Genomic DNA, 17903 nt, shown 5'->3' with positions numbered 1-17903 from the left:
TCTTACCAGTACCATGCTGTTTTGGTTACTGTAGCCTTGTAGTATAGTTTCAAGTCAGGTAGTGTGATGCCTCCAGTTTTGCTCTTTTGGCTTAGGATTGCCTTGGCAATGCAGGGTCTTTTTTGGTTCCATATGAACTTTAAAGCAGTTTTTTCCAATTCTGTGAAGAAACTCATTGGTAGCTTAATGGGGATGGCATTGAATCTATAAATTACCTTGGGCAGTATGGCCATTTTCACAATATTGATTCTTCCTATCCGTGAGCATGGTATGTTCTTCCATTTGTTTATGTCCTCTTTTATTTCACTGAGCAGTGGTTTCTAGTTTTCCTTGAAGAGGTCTTTTACATCCCTTGTAAGTTGGATTCCTAGGTATTTCACTCTCTTTGAAGTTATTGTGAATGGGAGTTCATTCATGATTTAGCTCTCTGTTTGTTTGTTACTGGTGTATAGGAAGGCTTGTGATTTTTGCACATTGATTTTGTATCCTGAGATGTTGCTGAAGTTGCTTATCAGCTTAAGGAGATTTTGGGCTGAGACAATGGGATTTTCTAAATATACAATCATGTCATCTGCAAAGAGGGACAATTTGACTTCTTCTTTTCCTAATTGAATACCCTTGATTTCTTTGTCTTGCCTGATTGTCCTAGCCAGAACTTCCAACACTATGTTGAATAGGAGTGGTGAGAGAGGGCATCCCTGTTTTGTGCCAGTTTTCAAAGGGAATGCTTCCAGTTTTTGCCCATTCAGTATGAATATTGGTTGTGGGTTTGTCATAAATAGCTCTTATTATTTTGAGATATGTTCCATCAATACAGAATTTATTGAGCATTTTTAGCATGAAGGGCTGTTGAATTTTGTCAAAGGCCTTTTCTCCATCTATTGAGATAATCATATGGTTTTTGTCTTTGGCTCTGTTTATATGCTGGATTACGTTTATTGATTTGCATATGTTGAACTAGCCTTGCATCCCAGCGATGAAGCCCACTTGATCATGGTGGATAAGCTTTTTGATGTGCTGCTGGATTTGGTTTGCCAGTATTTTATTGAGGATTTTTGCATCGATGTTCATCAGGGATATTGGTCTAAAATTCTCTTTTTTTGTTGTATCGCTGTCAGTCTTTGGTATCAGGATGATGTTGGCCTCGTAAAGTGAGTTAGGGAGGATTCCCTCTTTTTCTACTCATTGGAAGAGTTTCGGAAGGAATGGTACCAACTCCTCCTTGTACCTCCGGTAGAATTTGGCTGTGAATCTGTCTGGTTCTGGACTTTTTTTTGGTTGGTAGGCTATTAATTATTGCCTCAATTTCAGAGCCTGCTATTGGTCTATTCAGGGATTCAACTTCTTCCTAGTTTAGTCTTGGGAGAGTGTGAGTGTCCAGGAAATTATCCATTTCTTCTAGGTTTTCTAGTTTATTTGTGTAGAGGTGTTTACAGTATTCTCTGATGGTAGTTTGTATTTCTGTGGGGTCGGTGGTGATATCCCCTTTATCAATTTTTATTGTGTCTATTTGATTCTTCTCTCTTTTCTTATTAGTATTGCTAGCGGTCTATCAATCTTGTTGATCTTTTCAAAAAACCAGCTCCTGGATTCATTGATTTTTTGGAGGGTTTTTTGTGTCTCTATCTCTTTGAGTTCTGCTCTTATCTTAGTTATTTCTTGCCTTCTGCTAGATTTTGAATGTGTTTGCTCTTGCTTCTCTAGTTCTTTTCATTGTGATGTTAGGGTGTCAGTTTTAGATCTTTCCTGCTTTCTCTTGTGGGCATTTAGTGGTATAAATTTCCCTCTACATACTGCTTTAAATGTGTCCCAGAGATTCTGGTATGTTGTATCTTTGTTCTCATTGGTTTCAAAGAACATCTTTATTTCTGCCTTCATTTCGTTATGTACCCAGTAGTTATTCAGGAGCAGGTTGTTCAGTTTCTGTGCAGTTGAGCGGTTTTGATGGAGTTTCTTAGTCCTGAGTTCTAGTTTCATTGCACTGTGGTCTGAGAGACAGTTTGGTATAATTTCTGTTCTTTTACATTTGCTGAGGAGTGCTTTACTTCCAACTATGTGGTCAATTTTGGAGTAAGTGTGATGTGGTGCTGAGAAGAATGTATATTCTGTTGATTTGGGGTAGAGAATTCTATAGATGTCTATTAGGTCTGCTTGGTGCAGAGTTGAGTTCTATTCTTGGATATCCTTGTTAACTTTCTGTCTCGTTGATCTGTCTAATGTTGACAGTGGCGTGTTAAAGTCTCCCGTTATTATTGTATGGGAGTCTAAGTCTCTTTGTAAGTCTCTAAGGACTTGCTTTATGAATCTGGGTGCTCCTGTATTGGGTGCATATATATTTAGGATAGTTAGCTCTTCCTGATGAATTGATCCCTTTACCATTATGTAATGGACTTCTTTGTCTCTTTTGATCTTTGATGGTTTAAAGTCTGTTTTATCAGAGACTAGGATTGTAACCGCTGCTTTTCTTTGTTTTCCATTTGCTTGGTAGATCCTCCTCCATCCCTTTATTTTGAGCCTATGTGTGTCTCTGCATGTGAGATGGGTCTCCTGAATACAGCAAACTGATGGGTCTTGACTCTTTATCCAATTTGCCAGTCTGTGTCTTTTAATTGGACCATTCAGTCCATTTACATTTAAGGTTAATATTGTTATGTGTGAACTTGATCCTGTCATTATGATGCTAGCTGGTTATTTTGTTCGCTAGTTGATGCAGTTTCTTCCTAGCATTGATGGACTTTACATTTTGACATGTTTTTGCAATGGCTGGTACCTGTTGTTCCTTTCCACGTTTAGTGCTTCCTTCAGGATCTCTTGTAGCGCAGGCCTGGTGGTGACAAAATCTCTAAGCATTTGCTTGTCTGTAAAGGATTTTATTTCTCCTTCACTTGTGAAACTTAGTTTGGCTGGATATGAAATTCTGGGTTGAAAATTCTTTTCTTTAAGAATGTTGAATATTGGCCCCCACTCTCTTCTGGCTTGGAGAGTTTCTGCCGAGAGATCTGCTGTTAGTCTGATTGGCTTCCCTTTGTGTGTAACCCTTCGTGTGCAGCCTCAGCCTCCCAAAGTGCTGGGATTTATTAATGTCTTTTTATTTCCCTTGAATTAATCAGTTAAGGATTGGGATGGTATGTTCTAGTCTCCATAACAAATGTATTTCTCTGACCTCTCCCCACACTACCAGAAGCTTTCAGTGCTCTGGAATTTGATGATTGACAGTTTGCACCTACTATATTTTCACTATAGGTGTATTTTTTAGTAACATAAAATTATTGCCTTTATTCCATTTTAATGCTTCTCTCCTTAAATTCTCTTTTCTCTGAAATTGATATTGTAAGCACCAGTATTACAGGGTTTGTATGATATACCTCTGATTGTTCTTTAACTTTTACCTTTTAAGTAATCTAGAAAAATTTCATTTCTATTTCTATATATGTATATATGGGCATAGTGTATAAATGTATGCAAATGAATTGGCATATATAAATGTATATGCAAATATAAATGTATATACATACATAGATATATACATACATGTATTTATTATCTACATATGTAAACTACATATATCTTTGTAGTATATAATTCTATCTTCATTTCATAGTCCTATATATTCTAACATTTTTAAGAGTTTCAGTTTTTAACTCAACCTTTTGGTTTTTTTTTTTTTTTTTTTTTTTTTGAGACAGAGTCTCGCTTAGTTGCCCAGGCTGGAGTGCAATGGCGCGATCTCGGCTCACTGCAAGCTCCGCCTCCCGGGTTCACGCCATTCTCCTGCCTCAGCCTCCCGAGTAGCTGGGACTACAGGCGCCCGCCGCCTCGCCCGGCTAATTTTTTGCATTTTTAGTAGAGACGGGGTTTCACCATGTTAGCCAGGATGGTCCTGATCTCCTGACCTCGTGATCCACCCGCCTCGGCCTCCCAAAGTGCTGGGATTACAGGCGTGAGCCACCGCGCCCGGCCAACTCAACCTTTTAAACTCTTCTGGTATTTGTGAATGTTTATCTTACTGGGATTAGCCTTTTTCTTTAATGTTAAGTCTTATCTAAGATATTATTGGACTGTTAGCTTTACAGGCATTTTATTTTCCTTTTCCTTATAATTAAAAGATATCATGATAGGTACAAATGGGAATGGCAGAAAGACTTCAAAAACAGGAGAAGATGGACAACTTCTACAGGCATCCACCTATCTCTTCTTCAGTGAGTTTTCTAGTCCACTTACCTCCAAAAACCATCCTGGGAGTCAAAATCCCCAGGAATCATAACCATGCTATACTTGGGCACAACTGAATGATACACCTGATTTCTCTTATTATTCAGCCTGTATAAGAAACTACGTTTTCAAATCTATGGTCAGTTCCTTTTAGGTTAAGCAAATTCAGACTACCACCTGGCACCTTATTCAATTTAAAGCTGATTATCAACAAATTTTAAGCCGCCTTAAATGTTATATGTATCACTCTGCTTTTCTCTAGATTCCATTATTAAGCCTCTGATATGAAAACACGAGATACAAAGTCCCTAGGGATTTTCTGTACCCCAAACTGTTTAAAAGCTCTCTCTCTGGTAAGCTCTAATCTTTGCTCTCTTGTTTACTTTTATCAATTTGAGGATTAGTCTGAAGGTATAGTTCTCTCAACTTTTTAAGCATCCATTGTTTACATCTCTTTACAAAGTTAGTGGTTTACAAGACTAGATAGTTTACTTGATTAATGACAAACCTGAGCTTCTCAGGTTCCTCTACAAGCAGCAAAGCAGGTTCTTAGGTACAACTCTTCTGTGGGTGACCACAGTTCCTCACTGACAAGAAAACTCAAAGCTATTTGAGACTTTGGTTGACACAGTCACAAATTATTTGATTAGATGAAAAAATTAGAATGAAAGTAACATTAGACACACCTGCCTTATTTTGGGATGGAGGTGGGTGGGGTTGGAGGGAAGCTATTGTTGTATGTATCTCCCTGCTTTTCTCTCTCAGTCCCTCAAATACACTAAAACAACTCTGAGCACTATTTAATCTTTATTTGATCATTTAAAAGGATGTTCTGAGATCATGGATTGCTACTATAGGTATACCCAGAATCTGGTGCTAGAGAAAAATAAATGTGTAAGAGTTAGCTAACTGTCACGATGATGAACTAGTAAGGCAAAATGGATGCAAAAATTCAGACTTTTTTTTGTATTTCAAGTCACATAAATTAATAGTAATGAAGTAAATTATGGCTGAAACTAAAGTCATGCACACATACATCAGCTGAAAACAACAGGAAAAGACTCAGATTGTTTTTTGTATATTTGCTCAATGTTTTGAGAAGAAGCTAGAATACCAAGTGAATTTTTATATCTATAAAGAAGAAAGAAAACTAAAATGAAGCCTATTGGTAGGTCCATACCATTTTCATACATTCTAGGGGAGAAGGTAGTAAACAAAGTTTCTGCAACCATGAGTGATGCTTAGAGGAAAATTAAGTCACTAAATGATGCCAGGACTGATTATTCTACTGAACTTTAAAAGCAAGAGATTGCAGTCTCTGAGTCCAAAGTGGTTTCATATGAACTACCACAGTTGTGGTTTACTCTTGAAACTATAACCTATCAAATTAGAAGCAGGCAAGGCCTATGCTCTTAACGGTTCCACTTTCTACTGTCCCAGTTAAGTTATGTCTACAAGCCCAGTGTATTTTTCTTCAGTTAAACTGTTATTTGGATGAGTAGAATACAAAAGCTACCGTTATGTTGGCCAGAGAAGATTTTTGTTATGATATAAAGCTTAACGAAGTTGCCAGTCTTATGTTTATTGTACATATGAAGACTTTCACTGTAACTATTTTTATCAACTTCTGATATTTTATTATCCTGGTTACCAGTATGTAATACATAACTATAAAGAAGAAGTGTACAGACTGCATGAGTACCCAAGCTTTTTCTACCCTGCATCTCCAGATATTTTATTGACTTTAGAACCCTGCTGACACCCATTTTTCTAGGTCTACAGTAGCCTGCTATTATAGAGCTACAAAACGTTCCGTTTCTTCTCTTCTTGATTGTGGAATGCCCTTTTAGGAAACAGGTTTGGCTAGCCAAGATTTTCCCATCAAAACTGAAAAGTTAGCTGCTCAATTTTACTAATGCTTTATGTATTATGCTTTATTCCTTAATGAACCTTTCTCAGTGGCCATTTTTATAATATAAAAATATTTAAAAAATAAAGCATAAACAGTATTTGCTCTTTAAGTAATGCATCATAAGTGAAACCATGCCACTAAACAACCATATCCTGTTTGGGCAATGATGACATCAGAAATACATGTTTATCATCTGCTTTGGACAACTTAGCATGTTTTTGGCCCAAGGCAAAGTTGAACTAAAACCATTTGCAGTTGTCCCAAACCAAGATAACCACACATTTCTAAAGTAATTGATACCTAAAAGAACACTGCCTTTAGATCACAGTGCATGATCTAAGCATGCTAACTCTTTAAAGGTTGTTGAAGTTTATAAAGCATATATATCTACTGGACCTCCTCCAAAGCTTAACATAAAATAATTATATTTTCAGCATGCATAGAAACTATAATAAGGTTGGCACTTAGCACAATCTTTCGTAATTCTGAAATTACTTCTCTTGCCCAACTGAAAGAGAAGGGGAAAACGGAGATTCCTTATATGTGAAAGTATGATAATAGCAATATGAACTGTGAAAATACTGTCTTATAATTTGGAAGGCACTGAAATGAAACAAACCATTTTACTTTAATTTTTTCCTTTAGTGTTTAAAGAAATAATAATTTTATGTATAGATAGCTAAGGTAAATAGAAGACATATAATTTTCAAATTAATTGTTAAGACATATCCAGGGAATCCAAATAAATGTCACTAACTTTGTCTTGCAGTGATATAAAGCATGTAATTGGCCTGGGTACTACCCTAGCTAGTAAGTCCAATCACAGTCTGCAACTATAGCCAGAAGAATAGCTCTTCCCACTATATATGCCAGCATAAAAGCAATATGAATTAGTTTTGTTTACAAATAAAACTGGATGATTTGAAACAAAAAAGGTAAATATTTAATTAGAAATGAGCTTAATAAAATAAAATCAGTAAATGTCAGATCTAGAGTAGGGAAACCTACTCATTTTAAAAAAAAGGAAATAAGGAAAGGAAAACAGAAGTCATTTCCCAAAGTTGATGCTGAAGGTAGATCTGACTCCCACTTCAGGGGTGATCATGATCCTCTGCACATCACTACTGTCAGACATAAAACCACTGACTTAGAGATTTCAGACAACATTTAAAGAACATGAGAATAGAACCAAATAGCATAGGCACTGCAGTGGTTGTTCTATTTCTGTAAAAAGGGAAGAATGTACTATACCTCCATTCTTTCTTGTTTAACTTCATCAACTTCGTCATCTTCAAACATTGCTAAAAGTTCTCCTGTCTGGTCAATAGAGTTGAGGAAGTCCTGAGCAATTTTTTGTCTTTTGTTCGTATTATTGCTGCCACTCAATTTGTCTTCATGAAGTCAAGGGAAAGAAAAAACGAAATGTTCTCAATAGGTTTACATTGGCACTAATTATTACATGTATTAAATATAGTATACCAAATTCAGAATTGGAATTCTCTGAAAATAATCTTAAAAAAAAATTCTTGCATCTAAAATAAAAGTCATACAGAATTAAATCATTTATTCATGTCACAAATTAGACTGAGAGGATAGAACCAAATGATCAATTACCAAAATAAGTGTGAAAGGGCTAATTAAATCCCTTACAAAACGCAGACAGTGGTGTGCTCAGATTTGGAAAAAGAATATTGCTCTACAGTTAAACACCTCTGAAATGAAATGACAATACAAAAAATGATGAGTAAGGATATGCTAGGCAAATACAAGCTAAGAAAGCAGAACTGGTAACATTAACATTAGAAAATACAGTTCAAGACCAAAAACACTAAAGGAGGCAGGGTGAAATAGTATCTGATAATAAAAGGAATTTTAAATAGCCATAAACTTTTATGTACCAAAATAATAGCAAAATGAATAACACAAAGGAAATCTTAATAAAAAGCACAATTACTGTGAGATATCCGAATATATTTTTCAAAATTTGACAACTTAAGGTTACAGAAGATTTAAAAAATATTTATCTCTAAGCACATTAACAACTATATACATATAAGAATCTATATTATTCTCTTAGGTCCTTAGATCATTTTTCTTCATTTTTATCATTTCTTTTAAATTTCTACATCAGAAAGTTTTATAAATATCTATAAATTAAAATATATTAAAATGATACCACATATCATTTTTGCTTGATTGTTCTTTCCCATTTCCTTCCCTTTTATATGATCAAACTCCAACTAAAGATCGTGTAACTCATACTACTACTACCCAATATGTATTCTCCATGCTCATATATCCATAAAAATACATTCATTTATAGAGCTGTTTTATTCATTTATGCTTTTTAGAAAAGGGTTCTTATGATATTCCTTCTATTTCTTTCTTGTCTTGCACTTCATGTTTTTTGGTCAATTATGGAGAAAAATTCCTCCAAGTCAATGGTAAAGCCCTGATTCTTTAATGGTTGTGTAATATTTGACAGTATATACGCACCACAGCTTTCCAGCCAATCCCCTATTGATGGGCATAAACTTTGTTTCAGGTTTTTGCTACCCCGGGGAAATGCTGTAATAAACATCCCATCCATATGGCATTCTGTGTGGTTGGCTTAATGTTTATGGTATAGATTCACAAGGATGGAACTACTGAGTTAAAAGGTACAAACATTTTAATGGAGGTTAAGAGATTGTTTACCAGTGCATTAACCCTTCAAGTTTCCAAGAGTAATGAGGAATGCTTCTCCTCTCCATGAGAAAAGTCTAATAAATGTAAAGTGATATGTCATTGTGATTAAAATATTTAATTTCCCTAATGAATCTAAACATTTTTTTCCCATATGTTTGCCAGCTATCTGAATAAGTCTTTCTGTTAATTGTCTATTTTTATCCTTTGCCCATTTTCAACTGGGTTGTCTTTTTCTTAACAATTTAAAGGGCTCTTTTATATTACCCCTTTGTTATCTGAGTTAAAAATGTTTATCCTAGTCTTTCATTTGCCTATGAATTTTAAAGCATCTTTTGCCATTAAAAAATTTAAAATTTGCCAGGTATAGTGGCTCATGCCTGTAACCCCAGCACTTTGGGAGGCTGAGGCAGGCAGATCACCTGAGGTCAGGAGTTTGAGACCAGCCTGACCAACATGGAGAAACCCCATCTCTACTAAAAATACAAAATTAGCCGGGCGTGGTAGCACATGCCTGTAATCCCAGCTACTCAGGAGGCTGAGGCAGGAGAATTGCTTGAACCCAGGAGACGGAGGCAGCAGTGAGCTGAGATTGCTCCATTGCACTCCAGCCTGGGCAACAAGAGCAAAACTCCATCTCAAAAAAAAAAAAAAAAAAAAAAAAAAAAATAAATAAATAAATAAATAAATAAATTTCTATATTGTCAAATAAGTTCATCTTTTTTTCTTATAACTTTTGTTTGAGATGACTTCTCTCCACTCACACAGATGGAATGGATCCTATCAGATATCTATTCTTATTTAAATCTGTAAAGGTTCACTTTGTGGCCAATTTTACAATTAAGTTTTGTAAATGTTCTGTAGATATACTGAAAAAAAATTCATAGACATTCTATTCCAGATAAATACAGGTCTAAGCATATCTTGCTATTTTGCTGATTTACTATTTAGTGCTTATGGGTCTATTATGTTAAAAATTGTGTCTTCTATAATTATTCCTCTTTATCCTGTTTTATTATTATTATTATTCTCCTTTATCCTTCTATAACACATTCCTCTTTACCCTGTTTGGGCTTTTAATGTTAAATTATAGCTTGCATGATGCTAATATTGCCACTTCTGCTTTCTTTGCATTTGTGTATGCATTTATCTACCATTTATTTGTTCATCCCATTATTTATAATCTTTCTTTATCTTCAAGTTTTATTTTTGTGGTTGTTTATAATCTGTCTCAATGTAAGAATTTAATCCATTTCATAATTAGTGCAATGACCAATATATTTCATTTTTATTATTTTCTCTTGCTTTATGTTTGGTATTTATTTCATATTCTTGTTTTTTCCTTTTCTTCATTTTTAGTGATTTGGCCATGTTGACAGTCCCTCCATGTCTTCTCATTGTTAATTTGAAATCGTAATATACTTTTCTATTTTGTTAATGTTTACCATCCCTTTTTCCATTTTCTTTAATGTTTACCTCGCTCTTTTCTGGTTGGACACATTGCTTGAACATATTTTAAATGACAGTTTCCATTATTATTTAAAACAAGGTATCAATTATACCCCTACCAAGAGGTAACGTTTTCCCAATAAATCAACTTTTTCTTCTAATATTTCCCCCTTTGCAGTATCAAGAGACCTTCAGAACACTTTCATTTTCCCTATCTCAAGTGATCCATCCGCTTCAGCCTCCTAAAGTGCTGGGATTACTTATAGGCATGATTTTTAAGTATCTTTTTCAGTGTCTATTGTCCATTAGTCAATCTTCTTTGTAGAAATGTCTATTCAGACCCTTTGCCCATTTTTAAATTGGGTCACCTGTCTTTTTATTGTTGAGTTGTACCTATTCTTGATATATTCTATACAAAAGTACCCTATCAGATATATAAGAAAAATTTTCTCCTATTCTGTGGTTTGTCTTTTCACTTTCTTGATGTTGCTCTTTGAAACATAAAAGTTTTTAAATTGATCAGTTAATTTATTGGTCATTGTTTTGACTCTGAAACAATTGATCAAGTCCAATTTTTCTATTTTTTTTCTTTTGCTGTTTGTGCTTTTGGTGTCATACATTCAGAATGCTTTGCCTCATCCAAAGTCATCAACATTTATTCCTGTATTTCTTTTTAAGAATTTTATAGGTTTGAGCCCTTATATTTAGGTCTATGATCCATATTGGGTTAACTTTGTGTACTGTGTTGTTGTAGGTGTCCAAATTCTTTCTTTTGTATGTGGATATCCAGTTGCTCCAGCAGTATTTGTCAAAATGGCTATGTTTTCCCTATCAAATTCTCTTGAAATCCTTGTCAATATCAATTGACCCTAAATGCTTATTACTGAACTCTCATTCCACTCCATTTCATTGACGAATATGTCTACCCTTATGCCAGTACTGCTCTATTGTAATTATTGTAGCTTTATGGTAGGTTTTGAAATCAGTAAGCATGAGTCCTCTGACTTTATTCTTTGTTAAGATTGTTCTAGGTATTCTAGTTCCTTCATGACCTAGATAAGTCATTTCCATGTCAGAATCTGGCATTTCTATATGATTGGTAGAATCAGTGTAGTCATGATTTGTAGAATCAGTGTATTCATTTCTACAGAAAAGCAGATGAAATCTGTAGGCCAAGTTGGAGAGTATTAACATTTTGATAATATTCAATGTTCCATTCCATGAACATAGGATGTCTTTCCATTACCATCTAGGCCTTATTTCAACAATATTTTATAGTTTTCAGTACATAAATCTTGTAAGTCTTTAGTAATTTTATTCCAAAATATTTTATTCTTTTTGATGCTATTGTAAATGGCATTGTTTTCTTAATTTCATTTTTGAGCTGTTCATTGTTGATATATTAAAATATGCTTGATTTTTGTATATTTCTCTTCTATCCAGCAAACGCATCAAACCAGTCTATTAGTTGTAATAGTTTTTATTGATTTCTTAGAATTTTCTATACACAAAATTATGTCATCTATAAACAGAGATAGTTTAACTTTTTTTTTTCTAATCTGGATGCCCTTCACTTCTCTTTCTGACTAAACACCAGGCTAAAACCTTCAGTACAATATTGCATGTAAGGGCATGAATGGACATCTTTGTCTTGTTCCTGATCTTGTAAGGGAAAGCATACAGTCTTTTACCATTAAGTATGATGTTAGGTGTGGGTTTTCCATATATGTCTGTCTTAGCTCAGGCTGCTACAACAAATACATCATAAACTGGGAGGCTTAAACAACAAACATTTCTCACAGTTCTGGAGGTTGGGAAGTCTAAAATCGAGGTGCCAGTAGATTTAGTGTCTGGTGAAGGCCTGCTTCATGACTTACAGATGACCATGACCTTGTTGTATCCACATATGGTGGACAGCAGAAACAGAGGAAACAACCTTTCTTGTGTTGCTTCTCAAAAGTGCCCTAATCAAAAAGATTCCATCCTTATGACCTAATTATTAATACTTCCCACAATTCTCACCTCCAAATACTACCACACTGGGAATTAGGCTTCAACATATATATTTAGAGGGTAAGGAGGGACACAAACATTTAGTCCATGCAATCACCTTTATCAAGTTAAAGAGGTTTCCTTTTCTTCCTAGTTTGTTGAATGTTCCTTTCATTAAAAACTTTTAGAATTTTGTTAAATGCTTTTCTTACATTTATTGAGGTGATCTGTGATTTTTCTCCTTTATTATATTAATCTGATGCATTACATGAATTGTTTTCTACGTTTAAAACAACCTATATCCCTGTGATAAGTCCCATTTGGTCATGGTTTTAATCCTTTCTATATTTGCTGAATTCAGTTTAATGGCATTCTGTTGAGGATTTTTGCATCTGTATTTAAAAAGATACCAATCCGTGTTTTTTTTTCTTGTGATATCTTTGTCTGGTTTTCTTATCAGGCTCAATCTTTATTACCTTTATAGAATTAGTTGGGAAATAATTGGTATTCTTCTTTAAACATTTGGTGGAATTCAACAGTGAAATAACCTGTGACTGAGCTTTCCTCTGTGGAAATTTTTAAGCTACCAATTTAACCTTTGGCTATTGTCCTGTTCAGATATTCCATTCCTTCTTGATTCAGTTTCAGTGGTTTGTGTCTTTATAGTAGACCAACTATATATTTATATAGTTTGTTATAATAACCATTTGATTTGCCACTTCTGATTCTTTTCATTTCTTTCTATAACTTGAGGTGCCATTTCCTTACCCCAGTACAGCATTATTACCACTTACATAATTTGTGTTGTTACTGTCAAATATATTATATTTCCAAATGTTACAGACCCAACATCACAATTTTTATATACATATTGTTTTATACAGTTGCTTTATAAATCAGTTTTAAAAAGGAAAGGAAATATACAATTATACTATCTCTTATATTTATGTACTTAATTATCTTTATAAATGTGTGGATTCAAATTATTTGGTGCAGCTTGCTTTTAGCCTTAAAAACTTGTCTTATATGGGTCTGACAGTAAGAAATTTGCCTGGTTTTTGTTTATCTGGGAATGTATTTTGCATTCATTTTTGAAAGATAGTTTTGCTGGATATAAGTTTCTCGGTGGACAGTTTTTTTTCTTTCAGCACTTTGAATATACCATCCTACTGCCTTTTGATCTCTATTGTTGATTAGAAGTCAGCCATCAATATTGTCAGGGTCCCCTTGTATATGCTTTTCTCTTGTGACTTTCATGATTTTTTGTCTGTTTTTGTGTTACCACATTTTTGGTAAAAGTGTCTTAGTATAGATTTCTTTATGTTTATCTTAATTGGAGCTTGTTCATATGCTTGAATTAGTAGACTGGTAGTTTTCATCAAATTTGGGATGTTTTCAGTCATTATTTCTTTGAATATTTTTCTACTCCTTTTTCTCTCATCTTCTGATACTCTCATTACGTGTATTTTGACACACTTAATGGTACCCTACACTTCTCTGAAGCTGTTAATTTTTCTTTGTTATTTTTTCACTTTTTCTTCAGATTGTATACTCTTTAATGATGTCTTTAAGTTCAGATTATTTCTTCTGCTAGCTGAAAACAACTATCGAGCCCTTCTGAATTTTTTCATTTCAGTAATTGTATTCTTGAACTCCATAATTTCTATTTTTTAAAATAAATTGTTTTTATTGATATTCTTCACTTTGTGAGACACTCTTATCAGATCTTCCTTTTTAAAAATTTTATTTCCTTTAGTTATTTGAACACATACATAATAGCTGCTTTGATGTTTTTGTCTGCTAAGTCCAACATCTGGGACCCCAAAAGGCAGTTTCTATTGTCTACTTTTTTTTTTTGTCTCCTTTTTATGGATAACACTTATCTATTACTTGGCATATCTAGTATTTTGCTGTTGTTGTTGAAAATGGACACTTGAGATAATATAGTGTAGCAAATCTAGATAATTCCCTCCCCTTCCTGGGGCTTGTCATTATTTATTTCATGACTTGACTGAACTAGTACAATGAAGTCTCTTCCCTTGCAGTATGCAGCCTCTGATGTTCTTCAGAGGGTGCAGCCTTGAGTATGCAAACAATCTCCTCCATAACTACAGATGACTGTAGTTTTAGTCAGGGTGTCTCTGGCTGTTACCTTCCCTGATCTCCCCATTAAGTTTCTGGCTGTTCTGCCTCTACTGATATCACATACAGCTGTTAGCCACCACTAATTGCCAGCTGTTTGCTCCACTGTTTCTGATAATACCCTTGGGCATAAACTGCTCCAGAGACTGACTGATCTAAATAATGTTGGGCCCCTTTGAAATGTTGTCAGTCTCTAAGTTTTGCTCTGACTGCAGGAGGTCTCTTTTTAACTATCTCTTTCCCTTGTTTTCTTTGTTTAACATCTAGGTGACCCACTGTTTTGCTTTTTGCTACCAGTATCATGGAGCTACCAGTCCCCTCTTAATCACTCATCACCAGGATCTTCATTGTTGTTGTTGCTGTTGTTGTTTTTACAATGAAGTTAGGTATGAACTTCTACATACTCTGTTCCAAGCAGTGATGTGGAAGAGCTGCAGAGCTTTCTGCTCCTAAGGTCTGAGTTGAACCTCTGTACCACGGTACTGAAGCTGAGGGTGGACCTGAAATTAGCTTCTCCTGGAAAGGCTTCTCTGTATCTGAGAATGGGGATCTGGAAAGGGAAGCAACCCCTAGTCTTCTAGGCTTGTCTATTCTGGTATGTAGCTTTGCTCCCTATGAGAGGTAGGGTGGTGGCAATCAGAGCCCAGTATTCTCAGCCCACCATGTCTGAGGTAGAGCTTTTATCCTATGAGTTGAGGTTAAGTGTGAAAAGGGAGCCCCAGTCATCTTAGCTGTGCCTGCCTAGAAAAAAGCTTTTGCAACATGGGGCTGGGGGAGATGAGAGATGACTACCTCTTGCCCCTTCTGGGGTAAAACTGTTGCCCTAGAATAAGAACTGGAGGGGCCAGCTATACTCACTTAGAATAGAACTTCTGTCACACTGAGTTAAGGTGGCAGAATGCTGGAGAGTGATCATGTGAGCAGGTCATGGTTTAAATGAAAGACTCTCATATTGTTCTTAGATTTAGTTGATCTTGAATATGTGTTGCCCTGCTTGCTGTATGTGCTTAGGACAATTTCTAGAGACTTTAAATGATTATTTCAAAAAAATTTTACCAGTTAAATGTGTTTCACTGGGGAGAGACTCTGCCATGCTCCTTACATAGCCATTTCAGAAATCCCACCTCAAGATTAGATGTGTTCCACCTGAATATTTCATTTTATTTATTTATTTATTTTTGGGAAGGAGTCTTGCTCTGTCGCCCAGGTTGGAGTGCAGCGGCACGATCTCTGCTCACTGCAAGCTCCGCCTCCCGGGTTCATGCCATTCTTCTGCCTCAGCCTCCCAAGTAGCTGGGACTGCAGGCGGCTGCCACAATGCCCGGCTAATCTTTTGTATTTTTAGTAGAGATGAGGTTTCACCGTGTTAACCAGGATGGTCTCGATCTCCTGACCTCGTGATCCGCCTGCCTCGGCCTCCAAAAGTGCTGGGATTACACGTGTGGGCCACCGCACCCGGCCTGAATATTTTATCTTATAATTTCTATCAACTGTTTTTTTAAAGTTTTAGTGTGCTTTTTATAAGACACACAAAATTAGAACATACAAATGAAGGAGGGAAGATTTAAAATGAATGAGGGGACATCAAACTAATATGATGGTTTAGCAAAACTGAGTATTACTCTGATGAGCTTCGTGGTATCTGAAGCATGGTGTTAACTGCTATCATTTATTCAGTGGCAGGCATGTATCAAGTGCTTTTCATATATTATGCTAAACTCTCCTAAGCACTCCACATGTTACACATGTTATATGATTTCCCTCCATATACATGAGGAAACTGATCCTTCAAGGTCACACACAGAAAGCAGAGAACTGGTATTGATTGGAATTCAGGTCTGTTGTACTCTAAGTCTGTATTCACTAAGCGCTCCATAAAAAGAAACATTTCAATTCATCTGCAGAACTATTTTTTTTTTTCTTTTTTTTTTTAAGACGGAGTCTTGCTGTGTCGCCCAGGCTGGAGGGCAGTGGCGCAATCTCGGCTCACTGCAAGCTCTGCCTCCCGGGTTCACGCCATTCTCCTGCCTCAGCCTCCCGAGTAGCTGGGACTACAGGCGCCTGCCACTGCGCCCGGCTAATTTTTTCTATTTTTAGTAGAGACGGGGTTTCACCATGGTCTCGATCTCCTGACCTTGTGATCCGCCCGCCTCGGCCTCCCAAAGTGCTGGGATTACAGGCGTGAGCCACCGCGCCCGGCCTGCAGAACTATTTTTCAAGAATTAGATTCTATAAGAAGTGTAGTAATATTAAATAGGTAACACGGTATAATACATTTTATCAGAAATATATACTTTTGCAAGGGCATTCCACTTGATTTGCTGACAGGAAAAAAATTAACTAGTTCTTGAGAATAGCTACACTGGAATTGCATAAATGTGTTACCAGCACACGTGTCATAAGCTAAAGTTTTAGTTTTGTGTTTTGATTTGGTTACCTTCGAGAAGATCATCCTCATCGATGCCTTTGACAATCTTTGATTTGTAGTCTCGGATAAACATGTATTTTAGCAATCTTCTAAGTTTTTTCTATTAAAAATATAAAATAAATAAATAAGAAAACCTATACATATATTCGTTTACTGATTAAAGACTACTATAACAAAATTTAATAAACTTGTACCTCATGCTATCAGAGAAAATAAAGTAATCCTTAGCATACTGCTATGACATAAAAAGGTAGTCATCAAACACAAAGGCTAAAATACAAGTCTTTTCAAAAGCATTTTTCATTTACAAATATCCGGATGTTCCAGAATCACAATAGTCACACACTGCTTAATGATGGGGATCAAGAAATGCATCCTCACAAGACTTCATCGTTTTGTGAACATCACAGCATACACTTACACAAACCTAGATGGAACAGTCTAATGTACACCTAGGCTACATGGTGCGGCCTATTGTTCATGGGCTACAAACCTGTATGCAAGGGTAAGAAAATGGTAAGTATTTGTATATCTCAATATAGAAAAATTAGTTAAAATACCATGTAAATGACAAAAAGCGATACATCTGTAGAGTGCATATACCATGAATGAAGCTTGTAGGATCTGAAGTTGCTCTGGTTGAGTCCATGAATGAGTGGCAAGTGAATTTGAGGGCCTAGGACATTACTGCATGCTATTGCAGACTTTATTTTTTAAAAAAGCTGTACACTTAGGCTACACTATATTTAAAATTTTTCTTTCTTCAATAATAAATGTGCCTTAGCTTCCTTACTGTAACTATTTTACCTTATAGACTTAATTTAAAAAATTTGACTCTTATAGTAATACTTAGCTTAAAACACAAACACCTTCTACAATTGTACAAAAACATTTTTCCTTTATATCCTTTTTCTATAAACTTTTTTCTACTTTTAAATTTCTTTTAGCTTTTTAAACTTCTTTTTTAAAAACTAAGATGTGTGTGTATGTACACACACACACACACACACACACACACACACTAGCCTAGGCCTACAAAGGGTCAGGATTGTCAATATCACTGTCTTCTACCTCCACATCTTG

The 17903-nt window shown here is 35.5% G+C and overlaps 1 protein-coding gene across 8 annotated transcripts in view; it reads right to left on the bottom strand.

Annotated features, from left to right (window-relative positions):
• Positions 1-17903, bottom strand: part of LOC105489527 (SPT3 homolog, SAGA and STAGA complex component) — a 530030-nt gene that overhangs the window by 168525 nt on the left and 343602 nt on the right. For all 8 annotated transcript variants that reach the window (XM_011754356.2, XM_011754358.3, XM_011754357.3 and 5 more), the window contains 2 exons: positions 16830-16920; positions 7376-7515 (listed from right to left, as the gene is read on the bottom strand). In XM_011754356.2, the coding sequence (XP_011752658.2) occupies positions 7376-7515; positions 16830-16920 (231 nt within the window). The remainder of the gene's footprint in view (positions 1-7375; positions 7516-16829; positions 16921-17903) is intronic.

Source organism: Macaca nemestrina, chromosome 5, assembly GCF_043159975.1.
Source record: "Macaca nemestrina isolate mMacNem1 chromosome 5, mMacNem.hap1, whole genome shotgun sequence".
In the NCBI taxonomy this organism is placed as follows: Eukaryota; Metazoa; Chordata; class Mammalia; order Primates; family Cercopithecidae; genus Macaca; species Macaca nemestrina.
Note: the sequence above shows the minus strand (reverse complement) of the source record. Positions and strands in the feature narration are given on the sequence as shown.